This window comes from Rhinatrema bivittatum, chromosome 4 (assembly GCF_901001135.1).
Source record: "Rhinatrema bivittatum chromosome 4, aRhiBiv1.1, whole genome shotgun sequence".
Lineage (NCBI taxonomy): Eukaryota > Metazoa > Chordata > Amphibia > Gymnophiona > Rhinatrematidae > Rhinatrema > Rhinatrema bivittatum.
Genome location: NC_042618.1, coordinates 109,498,134 through 109,518,538, shown reverse-complemented (window position 1 = coordinate 109,518,538; position 20,405 = coordinate 109,498,134). Strand labels below are relative to the sequence as shown.

The following is a 20,405-nucleotide window of genomic DNA, read 5'->3' as shown; positions in this document are numbered from 1 at the left end:
GGTTGTGGAGAGGAGGTGCACAGACAGCCCTAGTAGGGGTATGCGCTGGCATCTGCACTAAGGCCGAATACAAATGCAACATGATCATTTTGCTTTGCACCACGACAGCGAGGCAGTGTGAAAGTGTTTGCAAGTTTAAGCACATTTCTCTGTTTGGCCCATATTAGGATCACGTAATGTAAATACTCAAGTAATTAAATGTAAACACTCATGTAATTAAATGTAGTAAATTCAGAAATTCAATAACCAGCAAATGCAGCTCAAACGTTGTTACTGCTCCTATTTCGAGACTGACAGCACACTCCTGCAGTTTCAGCACGCAACTGTGTGGCATGCAGTGAACAGCGCCATCTACTGTGAGCAGCTGAAAGATACAGCTGTGTCTCCACCTATCCCACTGCTGCACGCCAGTCCGAAAGTGAACCATTCCATGAACACATTCCCAGCTCAGCTGGACTTGGCCCACCTGTCTCCTGCTTGGTGGCAATGAGCAGAGGATCGCTCCAGGGTCCACAACCGGCAGAGTTCAGGGCGCACACACGCACAGTGAGGTCTTTCAGTGGATCCCAGACTGTCAGGTTGGCCTTTGTTCCCTGTACAGACATCTCTCCCTAACATAAAAGAAAGGAACAGAACCAAAAAAAAGAGCAAAATGTTATCCCTTAAGATAGTGCCCTTCATCCAACCAAACACCGAACTATGAACTCTGGTTTAAAAGGATGGTGCACCTTTGTGCCCCTGAGATTGCTTCAGCGCGGAACACGTTGGCCAAAATCGGTGTCATCGACCTGGACCCCTTTGACGGCCTACCTATCACCTACAATTACGACTCAGTAACTCGTGCTTCCAATACCAGGGATAATCCCAATAACACTACTAATAATGTATAACGAAATATTACTACCTTTTGGTGGTCAGATTTAACCGTATATCTCATGGCCGCCGAACCCTGCCCAGAGACGGAAAACACCAATCTTTACCACCTATGTATATTGTGCATATCTCTATGTCTGACTTTGCGTATCCAGTAATGTTGCCCTATAAGGCAATAGCACTGATAGTCTTATCTTATTATATCTGTTATATCTGATGTATATTTAATACTGATGATCACAATAGAACTAGGGGAGGCGGGGGGGGGGGGGGAAGGAATACAGAAATATTAAGAATGTATAACTTTCTGGCCTTACTAATGGCACCCTTATGCCGGTTGTTATAATTGTTACGCAGTTCTGATTGTGTGATGTTACATCTATTTACTTATCTTTTCAATTATGTACCTTGTGCCCTTTACGCTCTACTGGCATCGGTATAGTTTATAGGTTGTAATCCTATCTATGAAAAATCAATAAAATATATTTAAAAAAAAAAAGAAAGACAGTGCCCTTTTCTTCTAAATGCTTCCTGTTCATCTCCTGTTTTGAGCCCCCATTTGTAAAGATCCTTACTCTCCCAGGTACATCTGCAGTTTAATAAGATAACACAATATAATGTATCCTTCACAACAAACGCAGTATTAGCTTCTGGGCTGATTTAATAATCATGAAGTAGAATGCAGACCACAGTCCCAATTATATTGTGTACAAATGGGGGTTTGCTTATACACACAGTGAGAAGCGTATGCAATAAAAGCAGCATTCACAATTTTAGACAATTTAGTGCTGGTTCAATGGTTTTTGTGGTTGATGCATCACATCTCACAAGAGATGCAAGTGCGCTATAAAAGGTGCCTCAGGAGCCAGGGTAGCAGTTGTGTTACTCCTCTGGAGGTTGTTCAAGACAAGCAGCAGAGCCTTTCAAGGCTTGTGCTGCGTTGGATACAAGATTCCTTTTTGCGTCGAGCATCTTCGGGTGGGTGGGAGGAAGAAGGTTAAAAATACTCCTCTGCCTACTGAAGGCCCAATGGAAACATAAAAAGGAGCCTCAACATCTCTCATCCAGGCTTAGATGTTCAGTGATTAGGTCGTGTAGCTATCCTGACTGTTCAAATAAGGCTTCTGATCTGAGAGACCGTGATTGAGAAAAGAGGATAAAGGGAACGCATGAGCAGTGTTATATTACATTTCTATATCACTTTCCTTGAGCAACAGTCCAGCTCAAAGAGGTTTACAAAACACAAAAAAACTACACTGTAAAAATCTGTAACAAAAGTTTCCAAAAGAAATACATGCTCTGAAACAGAATAAAAATGGATTTCTTTCATACCCACACAAGGAAGGTCTCCAGATTTTTTCACAAGGGGTTTATATTTCAGCATGAAAGGAAGGAACCCACAGACCTGCCTCATAATTCAGGCACTTCATCCGTCTTTAGTCTTACAGTGAAGCAAATGCCGGCAAAAAAAAAAATGCCTTCTCTTATTGTTCTTTTCAGTATTTACAAGAGAAGGAGACTCCAATTATAAAAGCATTACAAAGTTTATCAATATTTTGACTGATTTTCTATGCAAAATTTGTTCCAAAGGATTGAGCTGAGAATGAAACACACACAATCAAGCCTGGTAGCTAGCAAATTTACTGTTTCTATAAGCTACATCCTGAGTGAAGGGGAATGAGTCATTTCAAATTATAAAACAGATTCTTAACTCCTCTTCCCCCAAAATGGGGGGGGGGGGGGGGGGGAAGAGTAGAAGAGCAGTGGACAAAATGAAAAGGGGATATTGTAAGGGCAGCTAACATTTTTGTAAATAAAAGGTAAGAAAACAAAAAAAGAGGCCGCTATGGTTTTCTAAAGTAGCAGTTGAAAGAGATAAAGGAAAAAAGTTAGTGCTCAAACTATACGAGATCACAGAAAGTGGATGACAGGTGACAATATCTGGAAAAGCTGAGAGAAGCTGGGAAAGTAATTAGGAGAGCAAAGATGCAAATAGAAGAAGAAATAGAAAATACAGTACAGGGGGACAAGTCTTTTTTTTTTTTTTTAAATATATGTTCGTGATAGGAGGAAGTTCCAAGTGTGGCATTGTGAGATTCAGAGGTGAAGTAGAGTAATATATAGAGGCTGACCAGGAGCAAGCAGAATTACTTAACAAATATTCCTGTTTGGTGTTTGCTGAGGAAGGGCCGGGAGTAGAACCACAGAAAATAGACACACATAGGACTGGAAGTGAGGTAAACCTCAAAATAATTTTCAGGAACATAAGAACATAAGAAATTGCCATGCTGGGTCAGACCAAGGGTCCATCAAGCCCAGCATCCTGTTTCCAACAGAGGCCAAAACCAGGCCACAAGAACCTGGCAATTACCCAAACACTAAGAAGATCCCATGCTACTGATGCAATTAATAGCAGTGGCTATTCCCCTAAGTAAAATTGATTAATAGCCATTAATGGACTTCTCCAAGAACTTATCCAAACATTTTTTTGAAACCAGCTACACTAACTGCACTAACCACATCCTCTGGCAACAAATTCCAGAGCTTTATTGTGCGTTGCATGAAAAAGAATTTTCTCAGATTAGTCTTAAATGTGCTACTTGCTAACTTCATGGAATGACCCCTAGTCCTTCTATTATTCGAAAGTGAAAATAACCGAGTCACATCTACTCGTTCAAAACCTCACATGATCTTAAAGACCTCTATCATATCCCCCCTCAGCCTTCTCTTCTCCAAGCTGAACAGCCCTAACCTCTTCAGCCTTTCCTCATAGGGAAGCTGTTCCATCCCCTTTATCATTTTGGTTGCCCTTCTCTGTACCTTCTCCATCGCAACTATATCTTTTTTGAGATGCGGCGACCAGAATTGTACACAGTATTCAAGGTGTGGTCTCACCATGGAGCGATATAGAGGCATTATGACATTTTCCGTTCTATTAACCATTCCCTTCCTAATAATTCCTAACATTCTATTTGCTTTTTTGACTGCTGCAGCACATTGAGCTGACGATTTTAAAGTATCCACTATGATGCCTCGATCTTTTTCCTGGGTGGTAGCTCCTAATATGGAACCTAACATCGTATAACTACAGCAACGGTTATTTTTCCCTATATGCAACACCTTGCACTTGTCCACATTAAATTTCATCTGCCATTTGGATGCCCAATCTTCAAGTCTTGCAAGGTCCTCCTGCAATGTATCACAGTCTGCTTGTGATTTAACTACTCTGAATAATTTTGTATCATCTGCAAATTTGATAACCTCACTCGTTGTATTCCTTTCCAGATCATTTATATATATATTAAAAAGCACCGGTCCAAGTACAGATCCCTGAGGTACTCCACTGTTTACCCTTTTCCACTGAGAAAATTGACCATTTAATCCTACTCTCTGATTCCTGTCTTTTAACCAGCTTGTAATCCACGAAAGGACATCGCCTCCTATCCCATGACTTTTTAGTTTTCGTAGAAGCCTCTCATGAGGGACTTTGTCAAACGCCTTCTGAAAATCCAAATACACTACATCTACCGGTTCCCCTTTATCCACATGTTTATTAACCCCTTCAAAAAAATGAAGCAGATTTGTTAGGCAAGTCTTCCCTTGGGTAAATCCATGTTGACCATGTTCCATTAAATCATGTCTTTCTATATGCTTTACAATTTTGTTCTTGAGAATAGTTTCCACTATTTTTCCCGGCACTGAAGTCAGGCTCACTGGTCTATAGTTACCCGGATCGCCCCTTGAGCGATGAGGAGCTAGCAACAATAAAAAGTAGATAAAGTGATAAGGCTGGTTGGAATACATCCAAATATATTAAGGGAACTGGTCCTTGGACCAGTACTTAACATTTTTGTGAGCAGCATTCCAGAAAAATGGCTGAGAATGGTTTGTTTTTTTGCTGATGATACCAAAATCTGCAACAGGATAAACCGTCAGAAAGGTGTGGAAACCATGAGTAGGGATCTAGCAAAGCTTGAAGAATGGTCTAGAATTTGGCGGCTAAGACTTAATGGTAAAAAATGCAGAGTTATGCATTTGGGATGCAAAAACCCAAGGAAACTAATAGTATAGGGCAGTGGTTCCCAAACCTGTCCTGGAGGACTGCAGTAGAGGCAGTGCATGCATATATCCCTCATGCAAAATCATTGTGGAAATCCTAAAATCCTGACTGGTTAGGGGTCCTCCTGGACAGGTCTGGGAACCTCTGGTATAAGGGATGAATTTCTTCGAAGCATGAAACAGGGGTAGGATTGTATCTTATGATCTTTTTTTCTTAAACTATTTAAAACATCTACAACTACAGAGGCAGCATCATTTTACAAGATTCAAATGTGCCCACAAACTGACACATTTAACAACTTGTATAGGGATAACAGAATATCACTCAATAATACTGGTATGAATGGCCTACCATCTATGGCACAGTGTGAAATCTGGTATCTGAACCTCTTAATAGTGATATCTAAGCCAAATTGACATACATGTAAAAAAAAAGGTGCGTAATTAGGTATTATGTAAACCCTGATAAGACCATTAGATGGATCAGATCACATCATAAAACTTCTGATTGCATCTTAACAGACAAGTAACTTCTTCACCAGGGCAATCTCATGCACCTGCCAGCATCAGTAGGTCATCATGGGTGCAGATTTTTACAATGCAGCGATTGTGAATTTGCCTGCATGGATTAGTTAATTCTTAAGGTGGCCAAACAGATGAATAAAGTGACTGCTAAACCCAGAAAGATGCTTAGGTGCATAGGGAGAGGAATAGTTGGCAGGAAAAAAAAAAGAGGGATGATATTGCCCCTGTATAACTCACTAGTGAGACCTCATTTGGAATATTACATACAATTCTGGAGACCACATCTTCAAAAGAATATCAACTGGAGTCTGTCTAGAGGGTTCAATGGTCTTTGCTCTAAACAATAGAGAGACCAGGGAGATATGATGCACACAAGAGACAGGCCTCTCATCAGAAAGGAGGCTCTGGAAAGACGGGTCATGGGATAAGGGCGAAAGGGTGAGGACTCAGGAGTACTCAGAGGATAATGTTCAAACAACTGCACACTGTGGCACATACACATGGCAGTATGTAGTTTTACAACATATACATCACATATGCACATATTGTAAAATATACATGTTTACTCAACATACACGCATATGTAAGCCAACACATGAATATTGGAACCACATTTCAATGCAATGAACACCTACTTTAACCACCTATTTTAAAAATATACACGCATATATTTTATGAATGAATATAAAGTGGAAGTTAATCGGGTAAGTCAGGATTTACACACAAGTAGATTTTAAAACGCGTGTGTGAGTGAATTTACCAGTTTAACCAATTAGTCCACCAGTTTGCCCAGTCCTCCTCCAGGTTGTTGAGACCCTCAGCCTGAACTCCCCCCAGTTCACCCAGACCTACCATCCAGTCAGTACAGCAAGTTTTGCTTTCCGTAAACTGCATTTTCCATAGATAGCCAGATGAATTAGCCATGCTCAATGGGGTGATGTCACTAGGCAGCACGATGCAGAGCTGTCTCTCAAAGTCAGTAACTTTTTTTTTTTTGTCATCGAGCATATGTGGGTCTTCCCGCACAATCTTTGGTTCCAGATCTTTCTTCAGTGGATAACAAAGCTAGTTGATTCAGTTTGAGTCATTGCTGTCCAGGGAGGAGGGGTGTTTTTCACATGGCTAATTCATCCTTTCTATTGAAAACACTATTTACAGTAAGCAAAAACTTGCTTCCCCCCCCCCATCTATAAGCAGGCTGAATTAACCATGCTGAATGAAGAGTCCTAAGCTGAGGGTTGCAATGAAAGTATAAAGACTACTTTTCTTAGTTTCTTCTTTTCCTCTTTTTTTTTTTTTTTGTGTAACCCGGACTCCTTCGTGGGCAGCATACCAAGATGTAGTGGCACAATCGAGGACTGCCGCTGCTACTGAATTGACAGCTGTGGCTGCTTTATCTAGGCAGTAATTGTGAAGTGAAAGTGTGAATAGATGACCAGGTGGCAGCTCTGCATATGTCCTTTATGGCAATATTATTCAAGTGTGCAACTGATGCAGCTGTAGCACATACTTGATGGGTCCTCACTGGATCTGGGAGGTGGAGCGAGCGCGCAGCGTAGCAGTGCTTAATGCAGGCTGTGATCCAGTTAGAATGTGTATGCTTGGTCACTGGGACACCTAGTCTGTTTGGATCATAGGAAATGAATAAATGAGATCCATTTCTATGAGTCTGAGTCCTTTTATTGTAAGCCAGAGCTTGTTTGCAACTGAGCGAGTGAAGTAGGTTTTCCCTTTCTTGTTTGTGCAGTTTGGGGAAAGTGAGATGCTCTGATTCAAGTGGAATTGCGATACTACTTTTGGTAAGAACTTTGGGTGGGGACAGAGGGCCACCTTATGGAAGAACTGGGGATAGGACGAAAAATGGATTAAGGCCTGGATCTCGCTTATTTTGCATGCAGAGGTTGCTGTTACTAAGAAAATTACCTTCCATGTGAGGAATTTCAGCGAGACTAACTCTAAGGGTTCAAATGGAGGCTTCATTAGAGATGATAGGACTTTGTTTATGTCCCTAGGAATGGAGGACCATTTAACAGGTGGTCATAGGGGAAGAAGTCCCCTGATAAAGTGGGTGTGGAAACTGGAGCTCCATTTTCTTAATTATGGTATGCTGCTATGGCGTTCAGGTGCACTCTTGCTAATCCAGTTAGAGAGATGGTGAGGATAGGAAAGTAAATGTTGGTGTTCACTGGTGAACGGGTCCAGAGAATGATACGTGCACCAACTGGAATAGCAACATCATTTAAATGTGTAATTCTGGCAGGGTCATGGCTTTTTTGCTGAGAGGACGTCATCTTGAATTGAGTTTGGTAGGTTCCAGTTCACATGGATGTTGAATGTGCAGTCTTAGATATGAGATCTAGAGTTGAATGTAATGGGTGGAGAAGGCATCCCTCCTCCTGTGTTAATAGATCTGGGTTGCTCCCAAGGTGTTGTGGAGGGGAGGTTGTGTACTGTATGAGATACATATACCATGGCTGTCTCGGCTAAGCAATAGGGGCTATTAGAATCATCTCGATGTGATCTCGTATGCATTTTTGCACTGTTTTGGGGATTAGCGATAGCGGAGGAAAACATGTTGCATAGATCCTTATTCCAGGACAACAGGAAAGCATCCAGGTGCTTCTCGGTGGTGGATGGGTCAAATTGAGCAGAAACTGTGAATTTTTCTGTTTTTCATGGCAAAACAGGTCTATCCAGGATTGACCAAAGTGGAACAAGTTGGCTACCGTCTACATCAAGGACCACTGGTATGTGCAAAGTTCTGTTGAGGTAGTCTGCCTTCATGTTTGCAATGCCTGGTAAGTAAATGGCTTGCAAAGTTACTTTGGCATGATCTGCCCACTTCCATATTTGCAAGGCATCCTTGCAGAGCGTCCATGATCCTGTGCCTCCTTGTTTATTGACATAGATAATGGCTATCTGGTTGTCTGTGAGGATCATCAAAACCTTTCCCTTGAGGAGGTGTTTGAATGCCTTCAGAGCATTTTGCATGGCTCTGATTTCCACTAGATTGATGGAGCATGATCATTCATCGTGATTCCAAAAGCCTTGCGTCTTGTACTGGAGGAGGTGAGCATTCCACCCCAACGTGGAAGTATCTGTTAAGATCATGTGGTGTGGAATTGGATGTAAGGGAGAGCCTTCTTCCAATATATTTGGCTGTAGCATTCTTATTCCCTGTGCTATTAACTGAGTTACTTGGATCCATGTTGATAGCAGTTAAAGGAACTGGCACCATTGGCTTTTTAGACCCCACTGCTAACAATGCATCTAGAGTCATGTTAATGGGACTACATGTATGACAGCTGTCACGTGCCAGAGTATATAGCGAACTGCTGTTGTCTTGAGTTGCAAACGTTTTTGCCAAGATGTGAAACTTGAGAGCCCTCTCATGGAGGAGACAAGCTTTGGATCCGATCGAGTCTATTTGTGCTCCTATGAACTGGATCATTGTGATGCGCGGAGCATAGAGTTCTCATAATTTTATGAGAAAAACAAAGTTTCCAGGCAGCGAATTGTCATCTCTGTCTGAAAACAGTGTGCATTTGTCTGGTACCATTATTAACCAGTCATCGAGATAAGGAAAAAAAGACATATCCTGGAATGATGTAGATGTGCCACAGCCACTGGTAGGCCTTTCATAAAAACTCTCAGGGCAAATGAGACTCCAAAAGGAGGACCTTGTATTGGTAGTGAATCTGTCTGATCCTGAAGCAGAGGCAGTACCAACACAAGGGATGGATCAGGATGTGTGTATATGCATCTTTTAGGTCGAGACAGCACATCCAGTCGCTGGGCTGGATGAAGGACAATATGGTGCCCAGATATGTCATCTTGAATTTCTCATCATCATAGATGTCTGTTTAATGATCTAAGATTGAGAATCAGGTGAAGATCCCCTGTCTTCTTGGGTATAAGGAAGTAATGTGAATAGTATCCCTTGTAGTAGTCATGGGGTGGTATCTCTGTATTGCATTCTGATGGAATAAATTTGCATACTTCTTGAGTAAGAACTAGATGGTCAGGATTTGGGGGTGGGAGTGCGGAATGGGGTAAACTTAGGCTGGTGGGAGAAGTTGAGATGGTAACCTGTGCAGAATATTTTGAGGACCCATTGGCCATGGTTATTTCCACCTAGGTCTGTAAGAACTTTTGAATTCTGCCCCTGATTGGAATTTGTGGCAGTGGCAATGGACTAGTTAAAAAAAAACACAAAAACCCCCCAAAAAAAACCCACACACCTTGTTGTGGATTTGTGGTGGGGTATGGTTATGATTTTGGTGTTTGCCGGTTTCTCTGGTATCCTCTTTGTTGAATGGGTTGTGGTTGTTATGGTATGTGCTGGTACAAGGGCAGATGGTAAGGTTGGGATGACTGGTACTGTCTATGGGGATAGTAAGAATGTTTATACCGAGGGAAGTAGCATCAATTTCTGCCTCCCAGTTCGCTCTTTGTAGGTAAAGACTGGACAGCCATGTTCTGCTCCTTTATCTGAGCAACTGTTTCCCTTAATTTTTCTCCGAATAGATGGTCTCCTAAGCAAGGGAGGTCAGTGAGCTTCTTATGAACATCCTTCCCTTAAGCCACTTGCTCACGACCATACCATTCTTCTGGCACCTATGGAGGCTACTGATGTTCTGGCCGTAGTGTCAAATACTTCATTGACTAAGCGAAGGAGATGTCATAGGCTTTCCTCTAGGTCATGAAGAGGTTAAGGTGTAATCTGCTCCCCAGACTCTGAATGGATATATGTCTTCAGATTTTGTACATGAATAATCATACAATATATACCTGGGGTTTTGTTTTTTTGTTGTTTTTTTTTTTTTAACAGGTATATATTGTATGATTATTCATGTATAGAGAATATCTGTAATTTACCCAGTTATTGTTAGTTCAGATTTTGTACACAATCATACAAGTACTGGACCATGAAGAATTGATGTTCTATTCTTGTGGTAGACATGGTCCCTTGGAAAACTTTCTTGCTGAAGTCGTCCAACAGTTTGTGAATGCAGCCTGGACTTTTTTGCTTTTTTCATTGCTGATTTGACTACTACTGAAACAGGTGGTAGCTATACTATTACATACTTTTCTAGCCATTACTGGTCCAAAGAAGGGGGTTTCTTTTTTTTTTTTTTTAAAGCAGCACTGCGTTGACCATATTGTGAGATGGTAGAGTCAAAGGTTCTGTTGGGACGTCTTAAATTATGACTAGTTCTATAACCTCTGCACATGGGTCTGGCTCCTTTCTAACCTCTAATTTGAGGGCAGAGCTCATCTTCACAAACCTGGAGTAGGTTAGATCCTCTGTGGGTGATGTGCTGTGGTGGATCAGATGGTAATCCTGTGGAACTGCTTAGGGGCTCCCCTGGGGAACGAGCCAATGGAAGGTATGGTAGTGGTGAACACTCTCTGGATGGAATGGGAGAAGGCAGCAGCAATTCTTCTGGTAGAGTCGAGGCTGATGAAGACAACATAGGGAGAGGTGGCATTCCTGGCATTACCTTATTTGCTGGTGGTAGAATTAGATACACTGGTAGGAAAGATGGAGATGGTACTTGAGGAAAAAAAGATTGGTGAAAAAAACTTGACAATATTAGTAATCTGTTTGACTGCTTGTTGACATCTTTATACCAGTGACAGGGTAGAAGCATCCTCTTCAAGGACTAAAATTTGGTCAGGCTCCAAGCTCCTTGGCTTTGAGAAAGGAATAATCAAGCTGATCAGATCTGGAGTCTGAAAGCGGAAGCTCTGCTTCCACAGTCTGGAAATCTGCATTGGTCTGGGTGTAGCGTTAGGCAGGGAGAATACTGAACAGAACATTGGATAGGCACCCGAAGGTAATCTGGTTGGAGGTATTGCTGCATGTAAAATATCATCTGCCATGCTCCTTTGTGATGTTGGGGGTGGCTGATGTCTATCCAAGCGGAAAGAACTGGATCGAAATGGCAACCTAGTGTGGCATGTCCCCGATCCTTCTTGGCTTCTGTGCTTTTCTCTGGATGTTTTTGATTGGGTCCATCAGCATCCTACAGTGAAACTTGCATCTTGCGTCGTGTGCACACCATGTGCCATATCCTTGCCGTGTGCCGTGGCTGTATGAGTGTCATGAGTTATGGTTGAGGATGTGCCATGCGCTGTTTTTTGCACCGTGTGCCTTTTGTGCACAGTTTCTCAAGGTGTGCCATGCGCCTTCTGTGCACTGGTTGTCAAGGCACTTGTGCGTCGTAGATGCGCCGGGTATTTTTTGTTTCAGCACCTGCTTCTTTTTTGTTGTTCTGACGCTCTGAGAAGGGTGCGTCAAAGATGCTTTTGATGCAATCAGCATCTCTGGTGGCCTTTAAGATTCCTTAAGGTGTTTTTTAGCCTGGTGGGAATCTTTTGCATTTGGGGAAGTGTGAGAGGATTTTTCTCTTTGCCCCATCTGGGCTGTGGCTGCTGTAAGAAGATGTACTACCTGCTGGAGGTTCAGACTCCATCTTGAGTCGGGCTATTTTGTCGGCCCTCTCGAAATTGAGCCCTCAGGGACATGTGGCCCTAGCCCCGATAATTTTCCTAACCGTATTCCAGGCCTAGGCATAAATAACAATAGTTATGGCTGTCTGTAATGGACATTGTGTGACCGCAGGAGCACTACTTGAATCCTGATGAACGAGAGACCATACTAGCATTAAAGAGTGCTTGTTAGTTTGTCACTAAGAGCAATTAGAATTAAGAGAGTTCCAAAGCATGAAGGGAGAAAAGATCTGTGTTCTTGCGAAGCACGGCTGCAAAGAAACTGAAGAGCGTTCTGAAACCACTGTTCACATAGGGGTAGATTTTTAAAAACTGCGCGATCGAGTACTTTTGTTTGCGCAGCAGGCGCAAACAAAAGTATGCTGGATTTTATAAGATACGCGCTTAGCCGCGCGTATCTTCTAAAATCCTGGATCGGTGCGCGCAAGGCTGCCGATTTTGGGCAGCCAGCGCGCGCTGAGCCGCACAACCTGTCTCCGTTCCCTCTGAGGCTGCTCCGAAATCGGAGCGGCCTCGGAGGGAACTCTCTTTTGCCCTCCCCTCACCTTCCCCTCCCTAACCCACCCCCCGGCCCTATCTAAACCCCCCCCCCTTACCTTTGTCCGTAGATTTACGCTTGCGAGAAGCAAACGTAAATCTAGGCGCGCCGTGCTCCAACCCGGGGGCTGGTCCGAAGGCCTGGACCACGCCCCCGGTCCCACCCCCGAAACACCACGCCCCGCCCCCGAAACGCCGTGTCATCGGGTCCCGCCCCGACACGCCCCCTTCCGAAAACCCCGGGACCTACACGCGTCCTATGGAAAATAGGCGCGCCGGCGCGCAAGGCCCTGCTCGCGTAAATCCGGGCGGATTTACGCGAGCAGGGCTTTGAAAATCCGCCCGATAGTAAGACCTGTGCATGTTCAATACACTAAAACTTTAACTGAATTTGAGAGACAGGTCCGCATCATGTTCCTGACACCATCCCATTAACTTGCTTATCGACGATAAATACAAAATTAACATTTAATATCATTTATGCCAGGTAATTAGGTGTAAAAATACACAAATAAGTTGACAAATGTTGCATGCAAGTATCTTTTAAAATAACTTCTGCATGCGAGTATTGGCCTTCCCAGGAATGCCCCTCTTCTGTTCCTTTTTTACGTGAGTATATGTGCATGTGAAAGTGAAAATCCATGCATATATTGGACTTTTATAAAAACACAGAATTCACAAGTAGAGGTGTGCATGTTTTGAAAATTCATCTTTAAGAAAACATTTCTTTACAGAGATGGTGTTGGATGCATGCTCAGTTTTTTCTTTTTTTGAATATTGGCCTCTTGGGGGTCCTATATACAAAGCATTTTCCTCAGCCAGAAAACAGGAAAAACCTTTAGTACATCCAGCTCCTTGGGTTTGTTTGGAGGATCTGTTTGATAAGGTATGCCAACAAACTTCTTCATTCATTATCTAAGTCAGAGAACCCAAGGACTCGGAGGGCCTCCTTCAGAAAGGGACTTCCTCCCACTCTATGCCTATGACAAGTCTTTGAGATGAAGTTGCAATGTGTAATGAATAATGGGTTGCTTATGGAATTATTCTCTGTAATGTGAAGAACTAATTATGCCTGAAGACTCAATATCCATAGATATTCTAGATCACAGACTTAGGGGCAGGTTTTTTAACCTGCACACACGGCCTGCATTTGTGTGCGATACCCAGCGCACACTAATGCACACCTGATTTTATAACATGTACGCGCAGCCGCGTGCATGTTATAAAATCCAGGGTCGGCATGCGCAAGGAGGTGCACAATTGTGCACGCCGAGCCCTAGGGGAACCCCAATGGCTTTCCCCATTCCCTCCGAGGCCTCTCCGAAATCGGAGCGGCCTCGAAGGGAACTTTCCTTCCGCTCCCCCCCCACCTTCCCCTATCTAACCCACCCCCCATACCTACCTAAATCCCCCCCCTACCTTTATTCAGGAGTTACGCCCCCGGCCCCTTTCTGCCCCTTTTTCAAAGCCCCGGGACATGTGCGCATCCCGGGGCTTGTGCGCGTCGCCGAGCCTATAACAAAATAGGCTCGGCGCATGCAGGAGGAGGTTTTCGGGTTACGCGCGTAAACCTTTAAAAATCTGCCCCTTAGTGTTGCAATGAATTTAATTTAAGAAGATGGTTTCCAGGTGCCCCCCGCCCCCCCCCCCTAACAAAACAATCTAAACAAAGGTGCATGGCAAGAAGCCATCTCCCTCCCTTAGTTAAAGGGTCAAAATTGTTTGCGTTTCCTCAGGATTTCATTTGCTTCACGTTTTTCTGCCATATTCAGGTTTAATGTTGGATCCCTTATCCTACTACAGTCACAAATATAGCACTAATCTCGTGAACAAGATCAACAGCTTCTTCTCCGACTGAAAAAGTTTGCTAGCTATTGGGGCCAGTGGAGAAAGATGCTTATTACACCCCATGTCCTTGTCATTTGCAACAATTTACTGCTTATTTGGGCCAGTAACACAAAAGACTCAAGTGCTCCAGAACTTGGATTTTCCTCATGCTATTGAAACACATTGATTAAGTCATGGGGCCCAATCCTGGTTAAGCCATGAGCCCTTTGCTGTTATTAGTATGGATGCATTTTCTTCACGAGATACCTGAGTTACATTGTCTTGAATCCACTGCAGTTTGTACTCTAGTGGGGCCTCCTTCTCCACATTAGGAGCCACCTCCTCCCACTCCAGCACTAGAGCAGAGTCCTCCTGGACTAAACGGATGTTCAGTGGAGCAATGCTGGGTGCTGGAGACAAAAATCAGACAAAAAGCACTCAAGTTATAGTTCACAGTAAATCATCTCTCCCCACCCAATTTCTTTTTACTATACAATTTCATTTTACCACTATCGTGGAAAGTTTTCAGTCATAATGAAGAACATTCTTGTTTAAATGAGACAAGTTGAAGGTGTTCAATAGATATTTTGTTGCTGTGGCTCCACTTTTGGAGACCTCTGAAGCAAGCACTAGAGAACTCTATGCCTGGTTGAGGATTCTGAGGATGGCATCATTTAACGAGCTCAGAGATTCTCATAATATGCAAACAAATATTTAAGAATCATCGTGAACATCTACAAGAGACCACTGGTGAAACCAAATCACTAGTAAACATCTGTAGGTTAGCAGGCACCATATAGGGGTTGGATACCAGAAAGCTTCAAACTTCAGCAGCTGCTTTAGTGTATTCTATTGCAGGATACTGTGCACCGGTGTGGAACAGCAGCAGACGTACAAAGCATAAACAGTAAATTAAAACAAAAAATCTTAACCTATATTAGATCCCTAAAATTTTAGCACCTAAATTCTAAGATCCCTAAAACTTAGCAACCTGAACTTAGACCTGTAAATCATTTGCCTAGATTTAGGCCTCCACAGCCTCCCACTGTTTAGGATCCTAAAATGTAGGGGCTGAGCTCTAGTCAATTTTAAAAAGGGCCAATTTAATCACCTTATCCCTCTGAAAGCCGACCTCCTTTAGTCAACATGGTGAATAATGCACGTTGTAACTCGTACTCTGAAGTCATTGCCTTGGCTCCCTGTGTTGTCAAATAGAGCTCTCTCCCCACCCCCCCCAATATCAGTCTTCCTGAGTGCTGCTTTATGTTTAAATATCTTTATTAATATCTGCTTGGTAACAAATAGTACTTCAAGTGAAAGTACAGAAAAAGAGAATGACAAGCGTATTCAAAGGAACTTACATTTCCCAATACCTCAAGACTTTGGTCTATCTACCTCAGGAGTGACTTTGCTCTCGCAAACCATTTTATTTGTATAAAAAAATCTTACTCTAGACTTTACGGTAAGGGACCACTGGAGAAAGGAATGGGTCAGCAAGAACTTTCCCAGCAAATGTTTAACAATCCAATGAATGAAGCTCTCAGTTTTGACCTGTTGAAAATCCAGTTGAATCTGCAACACTGTATTTGCCAGGGTGGCCCAGTGTCTCCATAAATGGAAGACCGAAGAGAGAGCTCCGCTTCTGACTAGCCTTACAGATCATATTATCAACAAGGCTGAGAGAGTTTTATTGGCTCCCTGGTGGATACAGGATTAAATTTAAGATGCTAGTTCTGATTTATAAAACGTTAAAATTGGTTGGCCCCAGGTATTTAGCAAATTCTTTGCAGATTTACACGCCTAGTCGCGTGTTGAGGTCTGATAAGAATTTATCATCAATTCCTACAGTTAAGGTAGCATGCTTAAATGAGACATGGTCTAGGTCCTTCTCAGTTGCAGGGCCTGAACTATGAAATTCTCTAACTTTGGCCTTACGTAATAGTAATAATAATAAGTTTATTTAGAAAACAAGTCAAGGCATACCTATTTGCTCAGGCTTTTGAATCGTAAGATCAGTGCAAGTGTAATGTTCAGCAGGAATGTTTTGAATTTTATATTTATTGATTTGCTGTTTTATTATTTTAATTTGTTTTAATTCTGATTTATGTTTGTATTTTATGTTAATCTTAGTTGTAATCCGCTTAGCATGACTTGTTATAGGCAGAATATCATATTTTTTAAATAAATAAATAAATAAATCAAACTGCTGACCACATAATAAATGATTGCTCATTATGCAAATTGCAGAAAAAACTAAAAGGTAATGCATTTAGCTGAAGAAGCAGCTATTGCTTGGTCAACAACTTTGGACTTGGACATTTATGCTGCTTTAATTGAAGAAGCTATCAGAGTAAGTCACTTTCAGGGGAGGGAACAGTAGCACTGGCAGGAAAAGAAGGGCTGCAAAGCAAACTCATTTACACAGAAATACTCTTTGGGGATTACAATGGCTTTTGGTAAAATGTTACAGGTATTGAAGTGAAATAACACTTAGAACTTGAGTAGATACCTTCACTAATTGGGATCCTGCTGCATTTTGACTTCTAAAAAGTCCATAATGTGCTATGACAACTGCTGCATTTCTAGTTCAGGTTTAATTCTATATTCATATTACCATTCCAGAATCAACCTTCAGGTTTCTGGACAGACAAGGTAGGGAACCATTTTAAACAACCTACAGAACTGTCAGATTTCAAGTTTTTACCCCTCACCCATCTGGAATTTTCGGTTGATTGGCTTTGGCATGCCAACGACACCAAACAAGAAATCTGCCAACATCCTAACCAGAATCCCACCTTCCCCAGCAGCTCTCCAAACCAAGCCCTGGTATTTACCAACCTGACTCCAGAGTCTGGAAGGAAACCCTGTCTGTGAAAGGGGAGACACCCATCTCATTCGCACACTGGACACAGATGCTGTAATTTGTGGACTGCTGCAATCCTTGTAAAGTGGAGGCAAAGGGAGGGACAGGGACAATCACTTGTGGAATGTCACGGTCGCTATGCAACTCTGTCACCTGAGGAAAAACAAAAGGAAGTCTGAAAAAACAACAGAATGGAAATCATGGAAAACACCAGGCAGCAACAGGGAAGCATTGAATCCTGGATGCACAAAATGGCACTACCTCCAATGCATTACACATAGAAACATAGAAATGATGGCAGAAGAAGACCAAACGGCCCATCCAGCCTGCCCAGCAAGCTTTCACAGTTATTGTTCTCATACTTATCTAGAGAGGACTATCAAAATAGCGCCACGTCATCAAGGACAGGATGAGCCACTCCTAGTTCTCCCCAATTGCATCTATGAACTTATATAGTCCTGCCTTTCTTAGGCAAGCCAGAACTACACATCCATAATGCCAAGACTGGCTCAGCCTGTCCCTAAGAGCCAGCAACCTTCTTGAAATCATATGACAGGGTGCTGGGGCAGCCCCAAAGCTCATAGAAGCATGGATGGTTCTGACCTCTAGCTTCCCTCCAGAAACAAATGGCACTACTGCATCCATTTCTTTGTTCAAGGAAGTGAGAGGCAAGAGCAAGGAATCTCCACCACAACATGAGAAATCAAAAGCTGAAATAGAATGGTTAAAAAAAAAAAATGAATAGCAGATAACGTAGTTTTCCATTGCCATCTGGCCTGGAGCTCCAACAACCAGCTAGGCCAGCAATATGCCAAATTCAGGGCTGCCTTGATTGAGTAGATAAACTTTGCATACACAAATCTCTATCATTTAAGAGCGAGTTTCATTCCTGTCATGTTATGTAAAAGACAAATCTATTTAGAAACATTACCCAAAGAAGTCCAAGGAGCAGATGATTATGAAGCCATGAATAAGGACAGCAAGAAATCAAACTTAGCAAGATCCAAAGGATAACCATCTCTAAAATATGAAGAGTGGAAGTCCAGCTGCAAAGCACTGCTGTGACTTCTCAAGTCCAAAGGCAGTTTATCCATCACAATATTTTGGATGTTGTGAGGCCATTTTAATGCAGCTGGGGAGCAGCCAGCAACAAAAATCTAATGGTGCAAGGCACACTGGTCCTGAAGCTTTGGCCACACTTTTGTGTATACAGCAACTTTTAGCGTCGGCAAGTTGGCTGAGAATAATGAACAGTGATTGTGCAACAGTTCAAGGCAACCTATATTATCAATTTCACACGTGACTTTCATTTTTTATAGGTTTGAGATAAAAGGAGTGGAATGTTTTTCAAAGGATAGCAAAAGCTAGGCACTGCAAGTAAGAAACGTGCTAAAATTTGATATTCTGCAAGAACAGCATTGGAGGAGCCCACTACACTCAGGTATCACAATGGCAAACAAGAAGAGATGCAGGGAAACAAACTAAGTCCTTGTACTTCAATATCTCATGTAATCCTTTATTGTGTATGGCAACTCCACTGTGATATAACAAAAATAACACTTTAAAACTGGTCCCCCGACATGGACCCCGTGTTTTGCGGAAAGGCTGCATCGGGAGGGACGGAAGTGCAACAATTTCCAATCTACAACATAAAACAAAATAACTGTAGAACCAGTCAAGGAGTATAACATATTTCAGCGCAAAAAGACGTACCTCAGACGTCGTTGTTGAAAGTGTACAGGGAAAGCAAAGCGTAGACAGACACACACCAACATTAAAAGATGCTGTCGCGGAAATTGTTGCACTTCCATCCCTCCCGACGTAGCTTTTCGGCCGTACACAATAAAGAATTACATGAGATATTGAAGTACAAGGACTTGATTTGTTTCCCTGCATCTCTTCTTGTTTGCCGCTAAAATTTGATATGACGAGAGAAAAGTTGATATTTCGATTCCTAAACTTAAACAACATTTATTAGGATTTAAGAATCAAGATGCCAGTTTTTCTCTACCAGGTCGTCATAACTCTGGCATGTTCCTTTATATGGAATACCTCATTTCTTCTCACTGCATGTCTGATGGATTTGAGCTCTCCACCGTACCGCTAGCTGCACCCAGATTATATGCAATGTACATGATTAAAGGATTCTTTTCTATGATGCATCTCTCTAGGTCTTTATTTCATGCTTCATTCTGGCCGGACACCCTGTTTAAAAAAAACAAACAAAAAAAAAACCTCCTTCCCCGAATCCACTCTTCAGCTGTTTATGCTGTACATAGGGCTTTTATGCATAAGTGAAATCCCTGCATGATGTTTTGTCAGTGATCAGCATAGCAGTGTATGGAATGATGGAAGCAAACCTTTAAATAGCCAACACTTCCTCAGGAGCAAAATAAAAAAAAAAAAAAAAAGGAATCTTACTGCCTGTACATTTTAAGAAATGTTTGGTTATGATTGCAGCTACAAGATTACTGCTTGTAGGTTTAGTTTGTGCCAGTATTTTAAATTCAGACAGATTTTGCAAGCAATAACATTTCCTCTTTTTGGATCTGTAGATTTTTGTTTGGTATTGGTTAAAATGTGATATTGCTGGCTTTTTTTTTACTCATCTGAAGCAGAGCTATTAAGCAAAACTTCTCATTTGATAGACACTTATATCTGGAAAGAGAAAACAAGATTTTCTGTGCCCAGGGCTAAAAAAAGATTTAGCCAATAGATTCACTGTGTTCAGCCTCCACCGCTATAACAATTCCACAAAAGGGTCTTCACAGAATCAATCTTGGCAGAATCCTCCCAAGGCGCCCTGCAGGGCTCAGAGGCTCCCTGGCCATTCACATTTTTGTCATTCCATAAAGTTAGCAACGTGCAGCTATATACCCAGGGTCTAAAAGAACCTCAGTGCAATTAACTCTGGCAAAATGTCCGCTCCTGCCTCACAGGTTGTGTGTTCTGTATGCCAGGCAGTACTCAGGAAGAAAGCACCCTGCGTGCCACAGCACTCCCAACATCAACCGCACTAAACATCTGCGATTGGGAGTTTATCACTCACCAAGAAAAGCCTTGCTCCCTCCCTAAGGCTCTTTATATGGTGCTTGTTATTAAGAACATGGCACACATCAATAGAACTCCTTTTCCTCCCATAGAAACAAAAAGGGTTCAGCATGCACCAAAAAAAAAGCCCCTTTGTGCCCACTCACCTTCCTTT

General features: G+C 42.3%; 1 protein-coding gene across 1 annotated transcript in view; it reads right to left on the bottom strand.

The window, feature by feature from the left end:
• TYRO3 (TYRO3 protein tyrosine kinase) overlaps window positions 1-20,405 on the bottom strand; it is a 116,896-nt gene that overhangs the window by 43,841 nt on the left and 52,650 nt on the right. The window contains exons 7-9 of the mRNA XM_029598655.1: window positions 17,176-17,353; window positions 14,605-14,747; window positions 467-611 (exon numbers count right to left, since the gene is read on the bottom strand). Coding sequence (XP_029454515.1) covers window positions 467-611; window positions 14,605-14,747; window positions 17,176-17,353 — 466 coding nt within the window. The remainder of the gene's footprint in view (window positions 1-466; window positions 612-14,604; window positions 14,748-17,175; window positions 17,354-20,405) is intronic.